The 19,856-nt window shown below is 41.2% G+C and overlaps 2 protein-coding genes and 1 long non-coding RNA gene across 4 annotated transcripts; all 3 read left to right on the top strand.

Annotated features, from left to right (window-relative positions):
- Positions 1–139: 139 nt before the first annotated feature.
- On the top strand, positions 140–9,627 carry trim24 (tripartite motif containing 24). Of its 2 annotated transcripts, none has more exons than XM_048267691.1 (18): positions 140–1,062; positions 2,150–2,268; positions 2,438–2,585; positions 2,975–3,104; positions 3,199–3,315; positions 3,410–3,524; positions 3,636–3,782; positions 3,880–3,997; positions 4,108–4,514; positions 4,600–4,740; positions 5,402–5,522; positions 5,651–5,708; positions 5,828–5,963; positions 6,643–6,929; positions 7,018–7,144; positions 7,268–7,342; positions 7,437–7,592; positions 7,709–9,627. In XM_048267691.1, exons 1-18 carry the CDS (start codon positions 774–776, stop codon positions 8,318–8,320), a joined length of 3,303 nt encoding a protein of 1,100 aa, XP_048123648.1. In that variant the 5' UTR covers positions 140–773; the 3' UTR covers positions 8,321–9,627. The 2 variants fall into 2 exon arrangements, with proteins under 2 accessions (XP_048123648.1, XP_048123647.1); XM_048267690.1 differs by having other exon boundaries at positions 141–1,062; positions 2,972–3,104.
- A 116-nt stretch (positions 9,628–9,743) lies between these two features.
- Positions 9,744–15,496, top strand: LOC125310360 (fibulin-1-like). Its single transcript, XM_048267692.1, has 13 exons — positions 9,744–10,545; positions 10,725–10,833; positions 11,433–11,568; positions 11,647–11,788; positions 12,476–12,613; positions 12,725–12,862; positions 13,061–13,204; positions 13,523–13,648; positions 13,745–13,870; positions 13,952–14,071; positions 14,200–14,331; positions 14,449–14,572; positions 14,880–15,496. The coding sequence occupies exons 1-13, from the start codon at positions 10,488–10,490 to the stop codon at positions 15,253–15,255; spliced, it is 1,869 nt and encodes a 622-aa protein (XP_048123649.1). The 5' UTR covers positions 9,744–10,487; the 3' UTR covers positions 15,256–15,496.
- An 801-nt stretch (positions 15,497–16,297) lies between these two features.
- Positions 16,298–19,587, top strand: LOC125310364. Its single transcript, XR_007196290.1, has 4 exons — positions 16,298–16,572; positions 17,399–18,265; positions 18,359–18,499; positions 19,478–19,587. It is a non-coding gene; the product is annotated as an uncharacterized LOC125310364 (long non-coding RNA).
- Positions 19,588–19,856: the final 269 nt, after the last annotated feature.

Here is a 19,856-nt window from a genome sequence, read left to right as displayed (position 1 = left end):
GTGCAGTTCCGGAAGGGCAGTTTCACAATAGTTTTCAGCATTTCTACACATTTATGTTGCAGTGTTTTAATGGTTGTGTCTGTAAATAACAAATATGGTTGCTCCAGATGCACTAAACTAAATCACAGGAACAAAGGCAAATTATCATTGTAAATGGTCAGCTCAATTTTTCATAGCATGTAGAACTCGATTTAAAAATCGCGTTTTTGTTTTTATCTGCGTTGCTGATAAGATTGGTCTCTCTCGCCTACTGTAGCTAGGTATTTCCCTGCTGGGAGAAGTGGGTAAAAAGGCCTATTATGTGTTGTATGGGAGGACCGTGAGAAGTCATTAGGAGGCCTAGCAGTTATTAATATACTTTGTGTAGTGCAGACAAACATATTTATAATGCACTTCTCTCGCGCTATGTTATATGGTTAATACTCCGCACAATAAAATAGGTTATGGTTTACTAATGCTCGTTCTATGTCCTGGAGGCTAGCTTGCTGGCTAACGCTAGCTGCTTATGTTAGCTTTTGGTGCGTTGTTGTTTAATGTCAACAGTAGTAGCACTACAGTGTAAAGGATTCAGATAATCAGCAGAGAAAACATAACTGTATTGTTTATGCAGGCGTTTTTTGTGCCCTGCCTTTCTGACGCTAAAGAAAACCCCTGCGTGATGGAAACAAAATAGAAGCTCTCTGGAGAGGTCACGAAATCCGATCTGATTTCCCCTTTAGCGTTCCAACAGCTGCATCAACCGGAGATATCGTTAGACCCATTTTGTTATAGTCATGGACGAGAGTACAGAAAAAGTAGAGCCTGATGATATTGTTATTATCGTCGAAAATGAAGCTGAAAGCATGCCGGTTCAAGAGGAAAGTGAGAAGGCTCAAAGTACCCACAGTTTAATGGACTGTTGTCCCATTTGCAAGTTGAATTTTCATAGCAGAGAGCCCAAGCTTCTACCTTGTCTCCACTCTTTCTGTAAGAAATGCTTGCCACCTCCGTCAAGAAATTTTTTATATCCAAGCCAAATGATGGCCAACCATCAACTTCATGTGGAAGATCCATCAAAACCGCGTAAGTATTACAGTTTGTTGGTTCGCTTGACTCTTGGTTGCCATTAACCTACCAATTAACTTGTTTGGGCTGGTAACGTTGTAATTCATGACATTATGCACATCTGGATGATAACATCACAGTATGCGCAACTGGGTGGACACTAAACTTTTAGTCTTCTAAAAGTGTCTTCTGAATTTATGTTATAGATTAGGGGTGCCCAACCAGTCGATCGCACAGTGAGTCCCTGTCGATCGCGAGGAGATAGATAGATAGATACTTTATTGATCCCCAAGGGGAAATTCAAGGTCTCAGTAGCATACAGATATCACACAACATGCACTTACAGCAGAAAGAGTAAATATAAGTATATACATATAACAAAACTCCACTGTACAATAGAGACAGTAGAACATAAGAAAAACAAAATACAAAATATACTATATAAATTAAATAAAAAAAATCCACAGTGTGCTTAAGGATGAACAAGCATGAGGTGCTTGCAGTGGCAGGGCCGGGACTGGGCCTGTGATTCTGTGTGCATGGTAAGGTGCTTAAGAGAGTGAGTGTCATGGTGAAGGTGCAAGTAGTCCAACAGTGCAAGAATAAGGTCTAGAGACCAGCATAAATAAATATGGACAAATAAGAGAGTAATGTATAATGTAGACAAGGTACTATAAAAATAGGTTGAGGTAATAGGGTTACAGCCATTTAGTATTGTAGCAGAAGCCATTGGTCATGTGTGCTAATACAGCATGAAAAACAGTGTAGCAGTAAAAACAGTAGTAAACCATTAGGCTGTGGACAGTAGTAAAACAGTAGTGGACAGTCAGTACTCAAACATGGAGAGGGTGGAGAGAGAAATATTGTACACTTGTAAAATAGAATTCCCTACATTCCATAAATAAAGTATAGGCTAATAATATATAGATCTATTATATTTACTATGTGGCTTCACTACAGTGAATATCGTAGATATCGATTTGAAAATACTATGGAATAGCTTTAATTGAATGTTTAAATTCATGAAAGACTTCAGTTGCTTCCATATTGAACAGCTGATGTTGGTGTTGCTTTAGTATCACCTCTCTTTTCCCTTCTTTTTTAGTCAACGTGATTCGTTGTCCAGTTTGTCATCAGGAATGTATGGAAGTGGAAGTTTTAGAAAACTTCTTTGTTAAAGACTCAATGGAAGTGCCAAGCAGCACAGTTGAGAAGACAAGCCAGGTGGGTACCAGTGTTGACTTCAGTTTTATTGCAGGAGGCTACTGCACATTTTTAAACTCAGCTGTCATAAAAAAAAGGTTAATGGTTCTATGTCACCAAAAGTGGGAGGAGGTGGTTTAGAACATTTCTTATTTCTGTGAAATATTTATTCGTGTTTGTCTCTTTGCAGTTGTGTATGAGTTGTGAGGACAACACAGAGGCCACTGGCTATTGTGTGGAATGCGTGGAGTTTCTCTGTGTCACCTGCATTGAAGCTCATCAGCGGGTGAAGTTTACCCGCGACCACACCATTCGACAGAAAGAAGAAATGTCTCCAGGTACTGTTTTAGCTTTGTCAGATGCCCATCTTTTCTTCAATAATTGGAGAATCTTTAGTCACCCTGAAGTAACTGTTGGAAAGGGTAGGCCTTGTTTTATAGAAATCTTGCTTATATAGACCCTTACAACAATAAAAACAAAAACAATGCTTGAACTTTCTATTTGGGCCCCAATCTACTTCCTCTACATTAAGATAACATATGGAATGTTAAAAAGGAAGTCTTGTGGGGCCAACTATGATGCTGATAATGGAACTCTCTTGAAAGGGTCTATAATATTATTCTTGTTTTATATAAATACAAGGATACAAGGAAGTTTATATCTTGCTTATATAATACAAGTTTAAATCTTGCTTATATAATATTATTCTTGTATATTTTCACAGAAGGAGTGGGAGTCTCCACCCAGAAGCCAGTTTTCTGTGATGTCCATAAACAGGAGCCTTTGAAACTTTTCTGTGAGACATGTGATCGTCTGACCTGTCGGGACTGTCAGTTGCTCAAACACAAGGATCACAAGTAATTACCTCATAGTTGCTTGTAATTTTGAAAAGTATTTTCAACCTTGTCCCAAACATTTGCAAAAATTTGTTACAACTTTTTTTTCTTTTAGTTACCAGTTTCTAGAAGATGCCTACAGAAATCACAGGGAACACTTGGAGAATATGACTCGACAGCTCCAGGAAAAAAGAAAAGCCATCGAAGATGTCTCTAACGCAATCAATAATGGGTGAATTTCAGACAAGATATTTTCAAATTGTTTACATATCCAAGATTCTTGAAGGATTCTTTTACATGAATATATTGCCATGCTCTGTTTGTAGTCTCCATCAGGTCGATGAGAACCGAAAGGCTGTCACCACTGAGATCAAGAAGTCCATTTGCAATCTCATTATGGAGATTAATAGAAAAGGGAAAATATTGATAAATCAACTTGAGGTATGTCTCGTTGGTGATGTGAAACATTTCCAAAATGTATTTATATTGCAGCATGTTGTTCTGCATTAGGAGGCACTTCATTTAATATATGATTATATCATTATAACCTAGGCTCTCACCAAGGATCATGAGACTGCACTCAGGAAACAGCAGGATGATGTCTCTTCCCTCTCCAAACACCTGGATCATGTGATCTCCTTCACCAAATGGGCAACAGCCATCAACAGTGGCACTGCTCTCCTTTACTGCAAAAGACTGGTACGAAGACAGCATTTTCATATGAACTGTTTCTTATGTCTGCTCTCCCTGGTGTATGCTTGCATGTATGTTTTTTCTAATTTCTTGCTCTTTGTAGATTCTCTGTCAGATACAATACCTCATGCGGGCAAAGTGCAGTACCTCCTCATATGTCCCCCAGAATACAGTGCGGTTCCAGTGTCGGTCAAGCTTCTGGGCCTCAAATGTTGATCTCGGTAAAGAAACAATAATCGCTAAATGTTTTTTTTTATTATTATTATTTTTTATGACGAGGAAAAAGTAGAACACATTGATTTTACTTTTTTTTTTTTTTTTTTTTTCCCAGGCTCTCTGGTCATGGAAAAAGTTCCAGGACACCAACCAAGTGGGATGCAGATGTTCCCCAACCAACCCAACCACCCCAACCATCCCAACCATCCTGGACCAAGACCTGAAGGACCATCAGCGGGCTTTCCGGGGACGGCCGCTCAACAGCGGCAGAGCACGCTGGCACAGCTCCAGATGCAGGTGGAGAAGCTGGCGCAGCATCCCAACCGCCACCCACCACCAAACCACTGGTCCTGGTATCACAACATGCGGCTCCCAGGCCCGCCCCCACCCAGGCCCATGCAGGGGGGATCTCCTTCCCAAACCCATCCCAACATGTCTCAGCAGGGCCGGCGATACACTGCTCCTCAACCAAACACCCGCAGTCCCACAGCCATGATGCAAAACACAGCCTTTGCCCCTCAGGTAGCTATTCTTGTTTTCTGTGGAGGAGCAAAAAGATTTTCTGATTACTGTCTGCCTCACCTTTGTGAAATGGTCTCTCCTTCAGACTTTGAGAGGAATGATTAACTCCCCCACCTCCTCCAATTTCCCACCCAAACCCATGGATGTGCTTCAGGGTGCATCTCGATATACCCAAAATGCACCTGGAGGTGGACACCTTACCAACCCTCAACCCTCTCTGCATCAGGTGGGTGGTGCTTTTTGTCTGATTAGTGAGTTGGATGGTAGTGTTTGTCCAGGGAAGGGATGGGCAGTAGATTTCATCACTTCATCACTATCTTCTTCTTGGCCACAATTTACTCCAGTGTACAGACTTGAGAGCCATGCAAGCACAAACACTGATCTAAAAAAGTCAAGTTTATCATTAGTGATGAACTCTTCTTCTTTGCCAATGGGTTGACCTTTGCCTTCCTCAATGCTTGTTCTTGTTCATGTGAGCTCCGTGTTGCGGTCCCGCTGCATTGATAATAACCCGGGATGACACGAGATTTTAACATGGAGAGAAATTTGACCAGTACATCATGAATGATATGATGGAACACATCCCTACCTCATAGTCCACTAGTTGTCCCTTCATTGTGCGCACTACAATAACACTGGTCATTCATAGTCAGTCCTCCTGACTAAATAGAAAACAACCATAGTGTCTTGGATCGGGCCATAAACATCTGCTGAACATATTGCTTTGCTAATCGATAACACAGAATAGAGAGGTGTGATTTGATTGGCTGTTGAGTTTAAACATACATTTTGCCAGAATTGTGCACCGTACCATTAGTCAATACTCTAGGTCATACTATGAATGTTTATGTATGAATACTGAATCCTATTGCTGATTTCTTTTTCAGAGAAATGTAATGGACCCTATACACCTAAACAGAAGACCTGAACCTCCTGGGCCCTTGCAAATGTCCATGCCCAGACATCATTTCCCCCACACTGTCCCTACCACCATTGCTGACAGGACTGGTAAATTCTGCCCCTTATTTTCTTAGTTCCATATTATTTCAGTGATGGTTTTAGTTCTAGAGCTAGAGCTAGAGTTATAGTACGAATGCAGTTTGAGTGCCTTGCTTTGAAATCATTCTCTCTTCCAGCACAAGGTCATCAGAGCTCCCCCATGTTAACGGCAAACTCTACTGACGGAAAGACAGGGTAGGTGAACTGACCCAGAGAACACTGTGTGCAGGCCTTTCTCACAACAGGACTTAACTCAGATACTTGTCACATATTGAAAATGGAATGTGGATTTAACAAATGTCTCTATTGTAAAGGACTGTTTCTTGGAAACGAACCGACCCCCAGCCGAATGGAGCGTCCACCTCCTCTGCTAAGAGAAGACGAAGGTCATCCCCTGGGCCCATCATTGTCATCAAAGATGAGCCGGAAGATGATGATGAAGTTCGCTTTGTAAGTGGACTTCATCAGTAGCGATGTGCAGAGCTCTTTATTTATCACACAGGCAGATGCTTGTTGAAGTAGTTGGACTGTTGGACAATGGTGCATGGGAAAGTGTGTTTCCCATTGAATACTTATCTGATGTTGCCATTCATTTCCCAAATTTATGTTAGTCATGTAAGGCCTGGAAGGTGCCTTGCATGTTCTTCTGGAAAATCTCTTGAATTATTTGTATATTGAATAAATTGATACAACGTTAGGATGTCTCTTGTTTGCTTCAAGGGACATTGGGTACCCAAAATACGTTTGGAACCCCTCATTAAACTAATATGCCATTAATGCCATATTATAAATGATTAAGTTCGTAAGTTATCTACCGCTGTAGACAGCATCGAACGTGGTAATAACCAGTATACACACATACACATTTTTGAATTATGGGATTGCTTCATTTAGCTGTTTCTGTGGCTCAATCTTTGAGTCTTTATATAAGCACAGAGGACATTTGCTGAGAACTAGAGGCCCTCATTACACAGTGTGTGTTGTATAGCTGTTAATGGCATTAATGTTAAAAATACATGAAGGTGTTGACTACACCCTTAGGTGCATGTGTGTGCATGTATGCGTGCGAGTGTGTGTGTGTGCATGTGCGTGCATGCTCTGCTGCCTATAACATATGCATGTGTTTCAGGTCCAGTCCAGTGTGAAAGCTAGTCTGCCAGACAGCACTGGTGTCCAGTCCCAGACCCCTCGTCAGGAGTCTCCCCCAGGTGAAGAGCAGCAGACCGAGAAGACCCCGGATCCCAACGTCGAGCCCAACGACGATCCCAACGACGATCCCAACGACGATCCCAACGACGATCCCAACGAGGACTGGTGTGCTGTGTGTCAGAATGGAGGGGAGCTGCTCTGTTGTGACAAGTGTCCTAAAGTCTTCCATCTCAGCTGCCATATTCCTGGCCTCAAGTCTTCTCCTAGGTACTTCACACACCTTCATGATGTCTGAGACTAAAAGATTCATCTCTGGCCACAAGTTCGTCTCACTCGGTATGCTTTTATGTTGCAGTGGGGAGTGGTTTTGTTCGTTTTGCCGAGACCTAACCACGCCTGAAATGGAGTATGACACGGGAGACAGCACAAAAGCCGTGAAAGAGGAGCCAGATTCTGAGGGACTAACTCCTGTAGATAAAAGGGTACGTATGATTCACCTCTCTTTAAAATGGCACATCATCATTTATTTTTAAAATACAATATATATATGACTTGTATGGTGGGATAATGTTTATGTATTACCTGTTTTTTTCATGATCATACAGAAGTGTGAGAGATTATTACTTCGCCTATATTGCAATGAGCTCAGCACTGACTTCCAGGAGCCAGTCTCACCGTCGGTAAGAGAGCTCAGAACAATAGATCTCAGTACCTCAGTCAAATGTCCATGCCAGCACGTTTTCTTCATTGACCGTGTTTTTTTTCTATCTCAAGACGATGCCTGAATATAATGAGATTATAAAATCTCCCATGGACCTCTCAGTGGCGAGGAGCAAGCTGGAGTTAAAGCAGAGTCCAGCTTACAAGAGGCCTGATGACTTTGTCGCCGACATCAGACTGATCTTTAGAAACTGTGCCAAGTTTCACAAGGTATTTTTTTTTGTCTTTGTCATAGAATCACTTTGAACTGAAAATGTATAATCTGCTCTTGCATGTGTTTAGTAGAAGCTACAGACTCAAAATGACCATTACGCTTGTCTTGACAGGAGGATAATGAGATGGCAAGTGTAGGTGTCAACCTGGAGAATTTCTTTGAGGAGCAGCTGAAACTCCTTTACCCCGAACAGACTTTTCCTGAGGTAAAGGAAGAAAGTTCTGCCTCTTCAGTTCTGGAGGGCAGTGTACCCTCAGATGTGCCCTGTGAGGAACATGGAGCCCCAGTTGAACCTGCTGAGAGTCCACCTCCAAAGAGTCCAGCACTCCCTAGCCCCCCCAGTGACCAAGTCTCTGATCCTCCCACTGAAGTCCGTCCGGATGAACCTGGTCAGGATGAACCTGGTCAGGATGAACCTGGTCAGGATGAACCCGGTCAAGATGAGCCCTGTCAAGATGAACCCGGTCAAGATGAGCCCTGTCAAGATGAGCCCTGTCAAGATGGGCCCAGTCAAGAGGAGGTCTGTCAAGATGGGCCCAGTCAAGATGAGCCCAGTCAAGATGAGCCCGGTCAAGATGGGCCCGGTCAAGATGAGCCCGGTCAAGATGAGCCTGGTCAGGACGAACATGGTCAAGATCAGTCCAGTCAAGACGAGCCCAAGGAGTCTGATGTCCAGGAAGACTCACCCAAGGAGGATGAAATGATGAGCGATACAGAGGGATGATGAGCGATACAGAGGGATGATGAGCGATACAGAGGGAGGATGAGCGATACAGAGGGATGATGAGTAGTTGTATCTTCCTCCCGTCTATGTGAAGCTGTTAGAAATCCTTGCTGAAACAAGGAGTCCTCCTGCAAGATTAGTAAAGCTAGGTAGTTTGTTTTTAATATTCCTGCAATAATAATATTAATAATAAAAAAAAAACATATTTAAACAGACTGCACAGAGTGCCCAAGCAAAAGGCTAGTTTATTTTATTTGTAGCATGTTTTTATTTCCCTTGAACATATTATATATCTTTACTGTAGTAAAGAACATGTTGACAGGGTAATCGCAACGGGGACATCAAACAAGCGTGTGTCTTCCCTAATCAAACTTAATGAATGAACTGCAGAAGTACACATTATGTACAATTATTATGTTTGATGTTGCCCTTTATGATCTACATTAATGTATAATAATTATTATTTATCCTGAATTAGATTATTTAGGGTAATGACTGGTGCTTTTGTTTAATGTAAAAAGAGTAATGCATTTACTTTATTCAGCTGATTGAAGCTGAAGCAAAATGTTATGTTTTTAAGCTCAGAATTCATGTCATCAATATCAATAATAGCTGTACTCACCATTGCGGTGGTCAGTGTTGTCAACCAAGGAATTTTCCTTTTTTTTTTCATGTACAGTAGGAGAGTGCATAGATATTTTCCTTATTTTCACTATTTTAGATGGTTCAAGTTAAGTTGTCAGTATTGCTCCTTGACTTTAACTGACCAGGATTTGTAAGGTATATCTTGATTGTGTTGCTCCAAGAACTATAGTCAAGATCTGTGCATGTGCTAGTGGCTAGTGGACTCATTTTTCCCATGGAGTGGTCCATGGCCGTTTTTTGAACATGTAAAATATTGTGGACCTTTTGGACTTTTTTATTTGAATTGGCTGTGACCCGTATGAACGTAATGTCGGTCTTGGATCTGGTCAGTACAATACTTTGAGGTATAATGGTTAGCGTATAATTACAGTTGCAGTCAGCTTTCAGACGAGACCCCCCCACTACACTTCACTACGGTTACCATGGCTGTATTGGAGTTTAAAAAGTGTGTGTGTATATGCAATCAAACATGCATATTACAGGGGACTTTGATGGGTCTGAAACTGTCCTGTTTGTTGGGATCTGGCAGAGAACAGATTGCTTCCCTCTGAATCTGGCCAAGACAGGGCTGCTATAAATAGAGGAAATAACTGTATGATTTCAACAGATTTTGTGTATGTAACTTTAATCTAAATATAAAATAAAACATTTTGATATCCCTGGCCCATCTTGCTTACTCTTACACGATTTGGAGATATTGGAGGCATTAGTGTTATTTGGATTAAATGCAATGTGTGGAAATGTGGCTACTTTTATGTTGATTAAGTATTTATTTTGCCTGGCCAACTGTCATGATGCTGTGGAGAGAAAATGCTGGCATTTTGTTGTTGATTTCACAGCATTTAGCATGAAGCAAAACTATAGAAAGAAAAGAGTATAGGCCTGACTATAGACAATATCCATTGGGTGATAAAACATTTAGTCTTCGAATTAAAAGCAAAAGATTGGCAGATAGTTTTGCTCTGCACCATTCCTTTTTGCACAATTTGCTACACCTTTCATTTTTATAGTAGGCTACAAAATATGGCCGAATGTATTATCTGGATTTATAATCTGTATCCAAGAGGTTTCAATAAGTAAGTAGGCTAACCTAACATCTATCCTACATCTAGGCCTATGTCATCACCAGATCATGAATGGTTGATATGTATGCATGTGATTGTGTCTAAGTGAACCTTATTGTTTCAGTTAACGTAATCACAATGAGTAGACTACTGTATTTATCAGTCTTTCAGAAGATTTTTGTTTCTTATCGGACATGAGTGGTTTTCCCCAAAAAATGTGCGGTGTTTTGAAGATAGTGACGCTATCGATGTTGCGTGTAATGATAACAGTGGAGGGACTGAAATCCTCAAATGACTGCTGCTCAAGGCGTGAACCTGGAGCCAGGCAGACAGCCAACCTCGTCTGTTCATTTGCATCTCGCCCAGTTTGTTGGTGACTGCTTGACTGCTGTTACTGAAAACTCGACTGTAGCCTACCGGAGTTTAGCACTATAACATATTTCATAGGCTATATGTAAATGATGTGTCTGTGGATTATAGTATTTATGTCGTTATGCTACGCACTGGCAGGACAAGGTAAGAAACAACTGCAAGGCTATAGCATAAGAACATTGTTTTACACATTTTACCAAAATTTAGCTTAAAAACAATTAGGCCTGTAGGCCTAACATAATTTGACGTACAGAAAGTTACAGTTTCGTGTTTAACCTGAAGGTAAAAATATATATATTTTAATTTCATTTGAAAAACATTAGGATTTCGGCAACCATCTGTGCAGGGGTGTTGTAAGGATGGGAGGGAACGTGCTCAAGAGCGCCAAGACTGTACACTTCTCCCTGTAATATCCAGGCTCACCAGCTGCAGGTAACACCTGGATTCACACTGGTGCATAATGAAAGTTGTAAACACCATGGTAAAGGAAGACTAATTACTCTCGGAATTTCAAGCTTTGCATGAAGACACAGATGTTATCTTTGAATCACAGCAAGTTGACAAGTTAATATAGGATGGCTTATGTTAACATAAAGTAGGTCTAGTTTAAGTTCAGAATGAATCGAAGAGGATTGACTGCTGGTCAACTGCATCCTGTAATTATGTGATTGAAAGGAGCAGTGTTGCAGGAACTATGTTGTGGGTGAACATTGACATGGCCATTATATTCCTCTGGAGGAATGCCATGTATGCTCAAGAAAGAAATATTGTCATTTCTTAAAAGGACATATAGGTTATATGGCATAAAACATTTGTGTCCTAAAATGTTACTCACTTTGCCAGAGATGCATGTCCTAAACCAAGGTTGGCTTAATTTGCAGGACCCTATATAGTGAGGTTTTGTATCCAGTCATTAAAATCTATCAGTTCTCAACTTTTCTTGTTAATCTCTCTTATTGCAAACTCCTGAGGCCCCTTCCTATGGCCTAGTTGTTTTTACTGCTCATGTTATTCCCTTTATATCCTGGTAGGATTGCCCAAGAGCAGTGCTGCGTGGCAGCCATGGAGGACCTGTTTTGCAGCAAAGGCACACACCAGGCTACAACATATGAAACCTGTGAGATGGATTTCTTTAGTGGAAATGATGTGGAAAGAAGAATTGCCAAGGTTTGTATTCCGCCTTTTTTTTTCTTTATTAGCTTCCCAATAGCTTTTGGTAACGGGTAACACCTCTCTTCTCTGCAGACATGCTGTGACTGTTGCATGCTGGGTATTGAGGCTAGCCGAGAGGCCCAAAGCTGTTACCTAAGCATTTCTGTTAACAAGCACTGTCAGCAGGTAGCTAAAAACTGCTGTGTGAAGCTGGACAACACCCCCAGCCAAGAAGGTATTTTACATACACAATTATAACTCAACAGCCTAAACTCCTCCTATGATTTTGGCTTGAACTCTGTTGGCATGCAAAACATAAAGTTGTGGATAATTTATGCACCGTGCCCTGTGACATAGTCATGTACCATAAACACATGATCAAATCTGTCAGACAGACTCGGAGAGATAGACTGCTAAAAATGTGATTTCGGTGTGGAATCCATTAACAACCTGTTTTTCCTCCTGTCAATGTCAATGTCTTTGACATTATCTCTGAAGAAGGAACCTCTGAAAATGAACAAAGCAGAGCACCATGTGAAAGTATTCTTGTGCCTAGTTCCTTGTTGCTGGTTGATTATTTGTGTATTTTTTTGTCAGTCAAGCATGATCTTGTATGACAGTATTGGAACACTAATTTATAATGTTGGAGAACTGATGATGATGGAGAAGATATGATGGAGAACATGTGCACAAGTAATCTTCATATATCTGCATATGCATGCTTTCTTAGGGTCAAAGTGCTCTCAGTTATGTGTTGGAAATGGGGTCTGTGGATGCTTTGTGGGTTACAGACTCAAGCCAGATGGATTCAGCTGAGTTGCCAAATTAACTCTTAGACCACCAGTAATCACCTACATTTGCTTCCAGTCATTCACATCATGTTTTAAATATGGACTGTGTACATCTCTCTCTGTGCACACAGATGTAAATGAATGTCTGGTTGGCTCCTCGACTTGCCAGCAGGGGGAGCAATGTATCAACACAGAGGGCTCGTTCCGCTGCCAGAGAATGGCTAGCTGTGGGACAGGCTATGAGCTCACAGATTCCAATCTGTGCAAAGGTGGATTCTCTCAATGTCTTGTGTGTTACAACAGCACAGAAACCCAAATTCCAATTGTCTTTGGGAAATAAAAACGATTTCAAATCTCTAATTATGCTATTCCATCTTCAGATATTGATGAGTGCTTGACTGGAACCCACAACTGCGGTCCTGAGTTTCGGTGTGAGAATAAACCAGGGTCCTTCAGCTGTCTACCCCACTCACGGTGTGAGAAGGGATACTTACAGGATGCTGTGGGAAACTGCATTGGTGAGATTGTAGGCTATAATCTACAGAGTGAATGGCTTAATTCACAGAGTGAATTGTAGACTATCTACAGGCTGGTCATGTCTTGGTTATTACAGAATGTAAGCACAAATGTAGTCTCTATTCCATCTCCATCCCCTGTGTTAACTTCTTCTCCTGTGTGTGTTCATGCGTTTCTCTCTCACTTTTGCCCCGGATCAGACATAAATGAGTGTGTGACTCTGGAGAGCCCCTGTCAGCCAGGTCAGACGTGTGTTAACACATTGGGCTCCTATACCTGTGAGAGGCACAGAGTGACATGCTCACGTGGCTATCACCTAAATGAAGATGGCAGTCGGTGCTTAGGTAATAATGAAATTGTGTGTGTTTGTGTATGCGTGTGTGTGTAGGTGCTAGCGTGAAGGCCGCTGTGGTTTGCTTTTTGCGTAGTGTGCAGGTGTGTGTGTGTGTGTGTGTGTGTGTGTGTGTGTGTGAGAGAGAGAGAAGGATAGAGAGAGAGAAAGAGAAAGACAGAATAAAGAGAGAGAGAGCGAGAGAGAGTGTGCGTTTGTGCGCATGTGTTTGTGTGTGTATGGTCACTGTTGGTGGGTTTGCTGACTGACTGTAGGTGTTAGGCGAGCTGTAACTTGTGCTCTGTTCTGGTCTTTTTCTTCATCTCCTCAGATGTTGATGAGTGCAAGAGCTCCCAGCCCTCCTGTGAAGGTCATGGCTGTGTGAACCTGCTGGGCTCTTTCCGTTGCGAGTGCCAACCAGGCTTTATATTTAACAGCATCAACAAAGTATGCGAAGGTGGGCTGGTCCTTGTGATATACAAGAATAATAAAAAATCTGCTATTTCCATGAGCTTGTTCAATTAGCGTGTTCACCTTTTCCTGTTGGTCATAGATATTAATGAGTGCAGGCACTATCCAGGACAGCTTTGTGCACACAAATGTGAAAACACCCCTGGGTCCTACCAGTGCAGTTGTGATACAGGATTCAGGCTGGACAGTGATGGCAGGAACTGCAAGGGTAAAGAAATAAGATAACTGCTAACATGACATGCATGCATACACTGAAATGTACCTCTTTATGACTGAGATTTTTTAACAGATGTGAACGAGTGTGAAAACAATCCCTGCAACCAGGAATGTGCTAATGTCTATGGCTCCTATCAATGCTACTGTCGTCTTGGCTACCAGCTTAGTGACTCTGATGGGGTTACATGTGAAGGTAAGAAGAAGATATGTTGTGATGTATCCTGAACTGCATGGGTCTCACTCTTGACAGACAACATTTTACAGTTGATCTTAAATAGGCCATAGAAACAGTTAGCGAACACCATGTTGATGTTTCCCTAGATGTGAATGAGTGTGTCCTAACCCCTGGAGGGAAGGTCTGTTCCTATCAGTGTTCAAACACAATGGGAAGTTTTGAATGCTCATGCCCTGCCACAGGCTACACCCTGGCACCAAATGGCCGATCATGTCAAGGTAGGAGCATACAAATCTGTATTAACATTAAAGTCTTTTCATATACAAATATTAATAGATGATAACACATCAAAGCATCTCTCTCTCTCCTCTCTCTCTTTCTCTGCTGGTTTACAGACGTTGATGAGTGTGCAACTGGAACACACACATGCCATGCTAGCGAGACCTGCTTCAATATACAGGGTGGTTTCCGTTGCCTGTCCTTTGAGTGTCCTCCAAACTTCCGCCGCATTGCTGAAAAGTGAGTCTTATATACAGTATACATTTTTATCCTGAACTAGTGTCTTTTACATTTTGATTACAGTATATGCGAAGGCATATCTTATTTTGTGCGAAAAGTGAGTCTTATATACAGTATACATTTTATCCTGAACTAGTGTCTTTTACATTTTGATTACCGTATATGCGAAGGCATATCTTATTTTGTGCGAGTAGACAAGGTAGGTTTCTGTGTGATGGTGCTGATGGAAATGTGTTCTTTGTACCTCTGTAACGCCACTTTTGCTTTATCCTGCTCTTTCCATTTCGGCTGCCTGCTGCCTCTCCAGCCGCTGCGAGCTCTTACCTTGCAGAGGGCCGCGCGAGTGCCTATCTCTCCCCTTGAGAATCTCCTTCTACAACCTCACGTTTCCTACCTACCTCTCAGTACCTGCTGACGTCTTCCGAATGGGACCCTCTAATTCCACACCTGAGGACAACATCCAACTTGCCATTGTAGCAGGCAACGAGGAGGGCTACTTCAGTGCTCAGAAACAGGGCTATGGGGGGGTAATATCCCTGCAGAGGACTCTGACCCAGCCAAGGGATTTCCTGCTCAGTGTAGAGATGAGGCTGACACGCTATAGCACTGCCAGCCTCTATCTGGCCAAGATCGCTGTGTTTGTTACTCATGGGCAACCTGTCCCACCCATCAGGCTGCCATAGTGAGAGAACAGCAAGTGTATGTTTTAGCATAGTCTTGATGGCAAGGAATACTATGTGGCCTTGTGAATGCTTGATGCCTGATGATACTCTAAATAATTGTGCTGTATGATTACTTCCAGAGGTGGAGCATAGAAAATATTCCCTTATGCAATCGATTTTCTTGACAGATGTTTTGAGTTTCAAATGTTGCTGTCTGTCCTAATGCTTGTTATAATGATTAAAGTTCCTTTTGAGACATGTCCATACAGATCAATGATCTTTTATCATCAATCCGTTTTCTTGTCACAAATGTAAACCTGTTTTACATTACAAACCCTGTTGCACCCTCAATGTTAGAATGCAGCCTGTGTGCGCAGCAGCTAAATGTTATCTATTATGGAATTGCTCTGGCTTCTGGCTTGGCTTGCAATTCTGTGGTTGTGTCTTCCAAGAATCAACCATAGGTGTATCAACTTATATGCAAATACTCTGTGGGCCTGGTGACTCACATTTCCCATACCTCTGCCAGATTAAACCTACAGAGGAATAAGGATGTCCCCTTTCAGAGGTTTAATAAAAGACAGAAAAGAAACACAGATCCTATTTATGGAGATGTAGGCTCTGGCACCAGTTAGAGCTCAATTTGTGGTTGGAAGGCACCGCTGCTCAGAAGAACAGTGACCCACAGTGTTAGTTTTGGGTGGTAATCAATGAGCTGACTGTAAATTATATGAAAACAGTAGTTGTGAGTGACCAGGGCCAGATGCTTGTTGAATTACCAAATTCTTGCTCATGGTTTGGACATATCAAAGCTTTGGAGTTTTTTATCTTGAGGTGCAACCTGAAGAACACAGAAATTAGTCTGCATAGGTGAATGGCTTTCTACTTTATAGTTTTATTCCATTGCTGACAGTTTGATTTCTACCATCCATAGCAGCCCACGCATGAATATGAGTGTGAATTTCCATACTATTTCTTATGGGATGACTCCTAGCTGGGAAAAGTGATGTTATTGTAAACTACACTATTATTTTGTGCTGCACTCTAAAAAATACTGGGTTATTTTCTCAACCCAAACGCTGGGTTGAGGCTGTCAGGGCATTTTGTGGGGTTGTTTTTACTCATGTTGGGTTATTTTCTGTAACCCAGCTTGTTGGGTTGATTGTTTAGGACAGCGCCCCTCCTCTCTCCCACCTGACGTGGAGGACACTACCCAGCACCTGGGTGACTTTAACACAGCTGCATAGTTATTTGAGAGTTTGAAAAAACATCTTTATTCTTCCAACCGTCCAGTCCACCAGTTGTCAGCATGCAATGGAAATCAGGCGATTTCGTAAGGTATGTATCTTTAACTTTTTAAAAAATGTTTTATCCAGACGGATTTTAAAAGTCCACCCAGAGATGTAGAAGCTACCCTTCATGATATGAATGGATATTCTGCCTGCCAATTTCATTCAGCCTCAAACAGGTTAACAATTGTGTCATTCATGCTAACTAACGTTAGCTAACATTAACTTACAATTATTGTTCATGTTAAATATACACAAAGACAGACTCATAAAAACACAGTTCTTTGTTCACTGGGTATGAACTGCTGACAGAAACAAAACGAACTTTTACAACGAACTAAAATGAGCATACCAAGCTGGTTAATATTAGCAGACCATATAGCTAGCATCAATGCTAATTAAATATGCTTCGTGGTGATTGTAGCCTAGACTATGGTGCAGCTAACGTTTGTCAGCTAATATTAGCCAACACAGTTGAAGTAATTAGTCTTCACAAGCCACACGTACAGTAATAACAATGGCAAACAACATCTTATTAATTCATTCAGGGTAGCTTCATATTATAGCCATGTAACTTAACGTTACTGGGTGTTTTTGGTTGTAGCAGAGAAGACGGGCTCTGGTTGTAGTATCAGACAGTCATTTTAGATAACGCTACCCGGTAACGTTAGCATCTAGAACTAGAAGCTACAAGTTATTATAACTCCATAGGTGGTCATGGTTTCGAAAGTGTGTTGGCGCTAATATTTTGTCTCCTGGTGGATTTTTAATGTTTGTCAACATCATTCAATGATAATGGTTCATGAAAATCTTGATATAAAGTTCTGTAAATAACAGTGATTAATGCAGTCTTTTTTTTTTCCTTTGATTCACAGGGGTGATCCCCAATACGGACGGTGGAATCTGCCTGCCTTCATGGAAGTATCACAAGCTTTTTCTAGCTATCTGTTCAAAAAATAAACTGCCAAATAAATAAATGTTGAACTGTTTTATTTCATTGCATGGCTATTGTTGCCCATTGGATGGATTCTAAAACATTGTAACATTTAATGATTTGCAAACATTTATTTGAATTATTATCAATTAATAGTGATTGGATTAAGGAGAAAAATAAGATACTTAGAATAACCCATAAATTAGGTCAGCATAACCCAGAAATGACAGTGAAAATAATATAAATCCTGGGTTGGATAAGAGAGCCTACCCAACAATTATGTAGGTTTAACCTAACAGTTTTGTTACGATAACCCAATGTTTGGGTTAGACTATCAACCCAACTCATTGGGTTTACCGAACAACCCAATTTTCGGGGCTAATATAACTCAGTGCTGGGCTCGACCACTATTTACCCAGTGGATGGGTTGAAATTGGGTTGTTTTTAACCCAATGTTTTTTAGAGTGTGGCTTACAGACCATAAGACAAACTTGGACCTACCTGCTTGTAACTAATTGCACGTTTGAAATCATCAGTGATGAAGCATTAAACTTCACTTTTTAAGTTTTTCCATGTTTTTGTTCTGTGCATAGTCTGTTGTACAATCACACCCAACGGTCAAACATTTGTTGATACAAAAATATGTACTTTTTGTCTATTTTCAGTGCCAATGATATGAGTGTGGACAGACTTCGCTGTTTGAAGTCCTGTCACTTCCACGACACTGACTGTGCTATGGAAACAGTGAAATTAATTTCCCACTCTGTCATTTACTTAACCACATTTAAAGAACTACGAGAACCAGAGGGTAGGGCTATTTGATCTATTGATCATGTCACATGAGTAGTTGTGTTGTTGTGTAGCAAATATTATGACTAACAATAACTTGATTTCCTCACAGAAATTGTCCTTCTCAGAACCACAGTGTTCCTATTCTCATCCCCATACCTGAAGTCACCGCGTGTCAATTTTCACATCCTGACAGGCAACATACATAACGCTTTTGATGTTTTGCAGCGCCCTGAGAACCATAATGTGTTGGGTGAGTATAACTGATGTTGGAGTAGCAACCTCCTTGAATGATAGTTCAGCCTGTGAGTTTAAGAGTGAAAACAAAATTTACTACTGTAGTTCGATTGCTCTTTTACAGAGCCCCTATGAGGACATGGGCAAAAAATGTTTAACATTTCTTGTGTGCAACAGAACTTTAAAAACAAAATTTTGCCTATGTCCTCTTAGGGGGTTTGAGTTTCTGGTGTGCACTCAAAGTTTTCTGGCGCACACAAGAACATTTCTGCTGTAGTCGCAAACCTTTCTGGTGCAAATGACATTCACAACGTTTCTAATGCACACCAGAAACATGTTATATTGATGTCCCTTTAGGGGCTCTAGTATGTGATTTCCAGGATAAGACAAAAGAAACATTCTGTGAATGGATGGCTGTCTTTTCACATTATTTTGCTGTGTTCACTGTGGTGTGGAGATGGTTTCGACATATGACTTTGACTGAAATTGTGCTGGATTGGTTTATTGGATCAGTACATCTGGAGTGAAAAACTGACCTTCCTAAATTTAAATTTAATCTGCAAATGGCAGAATATGTGCACCCCAGACTTGATTGTTGATATATTTCTAACAGACTAACTTGGTGATTGTTTTGCCATATATCTATGCAGAACCATTTCATTTGAGTATTTTTAGGCTACAGTCATTGTTTTACAGTTTTACAGTTACACTGTTTTACAGTCATTAGGCTACATTGAAAATTGATCTGGGAGATTCTTGTTGCTTCCTCAGAAATGTTCTCTTTTTAACTTCAGCATTCCTACAATACTACAAAGATTCCTCTGGCTGATGGGTAGACAAAGGCCAGATATAGTTGAAGATAAAGATCTCTATAGCCACTACAGGAATAGAGATGGTGACATCAGTCATTTCTGAGACCCTTGACAAGTATGAACTAAATTGAAAAATACCATCAATCATACTCTGTCCTAATTACATGTCCTCTGTTTTGCAGGTGTTGTGCGACTGGTCAAGCCTCTTACAGGGCCAATGACTGTTATAAGTATATATACTTTTTTGATCCCGTGAGGGAAATTTGGTCTCTGCATTAATCCCAATCCGTGAATTAGTGAAACACACAGTGAGGTGAAGCACACACTAAATCCCGGCGCAGTGAGCTGCCTGCATCAACAGCGGCGCTCGGGGAGCAGTGAGGGGTTAGGTGCCTTGCTCAAGGGCACTTCAGCCGTGCCTACTGGTCGGGGTTCGAACCGGCAACCCTCCGGTTACAGGTCCGAAGTGCTAACCTGTAGGCCACGGCTGCCCCTGTTATCTTAGAAGTAGCAATAGACCACTCCGTTGATGGAGTTCTCAGCTACAGGAACATTGTCCTC

Source organism: Alosa alosa, chromosome 17 (assembly GCF_017589495.1).
Source record: "Alosa alosa isolate M-15738 ecotype Scorff River chromosome 17, AALO_Geno_1.1, whole genome shotgun sequence".
NCBI classification, from domain to species: domain Eukaryota; kingdom Metazoa; phylum Chordata; class Actinopteri; order Clupeiformes; family Clupeidae; genus Alosa; species Alosa alosa.
This window is presented reverse-complemented; position numbering and strand designations above follow the sequence as displayed.

Bases quoted from the DNA above. Each gene is read 5' to 3' on its own strand.
- trim24 (XM_048267690.1), top strand. From the start codon at position 774: ATGGACGAGAGTACAGAAAAAGTAGAGCCTGATGATATTGTTATTATC. The intron at 6,930-7,017 runs GTACTTCACACA...TTTATGTTGCAG, and splicing joins GGCCTCAAGTCTTCTCCTAG to TGGGGAGTGGTTTTGTTCGT. The intron at 7,145-7,267 runs GTACGTATGATT...ATGATCATACAG, and splicing joins TAACTCCTGTAGATAAAAGG to AAGTGTGAGAGATTATTACT.
- LOC125310360 (XM_048267692.1), top strand. From the start codon at position 10,488: ATGATGTGTCTGTGGATTATAGTATTTATGTCGTTATGCTACGCACTG. The intron at 14,072-14,199 runs GTAAGAAGAAGA...ATGTTTCCCTAG, and splicing joins TGATGGGGTTACATGTGAAG to ATGTGAATGAGTGTGTCCTA. The intron at 14,332-14,448 runs GTAGGAGCATAC...GCTGGTTTACAG, and splicing joins AAATGGCCGATCATGTCAAG to ACGTTGATGAGTGTGCAACT.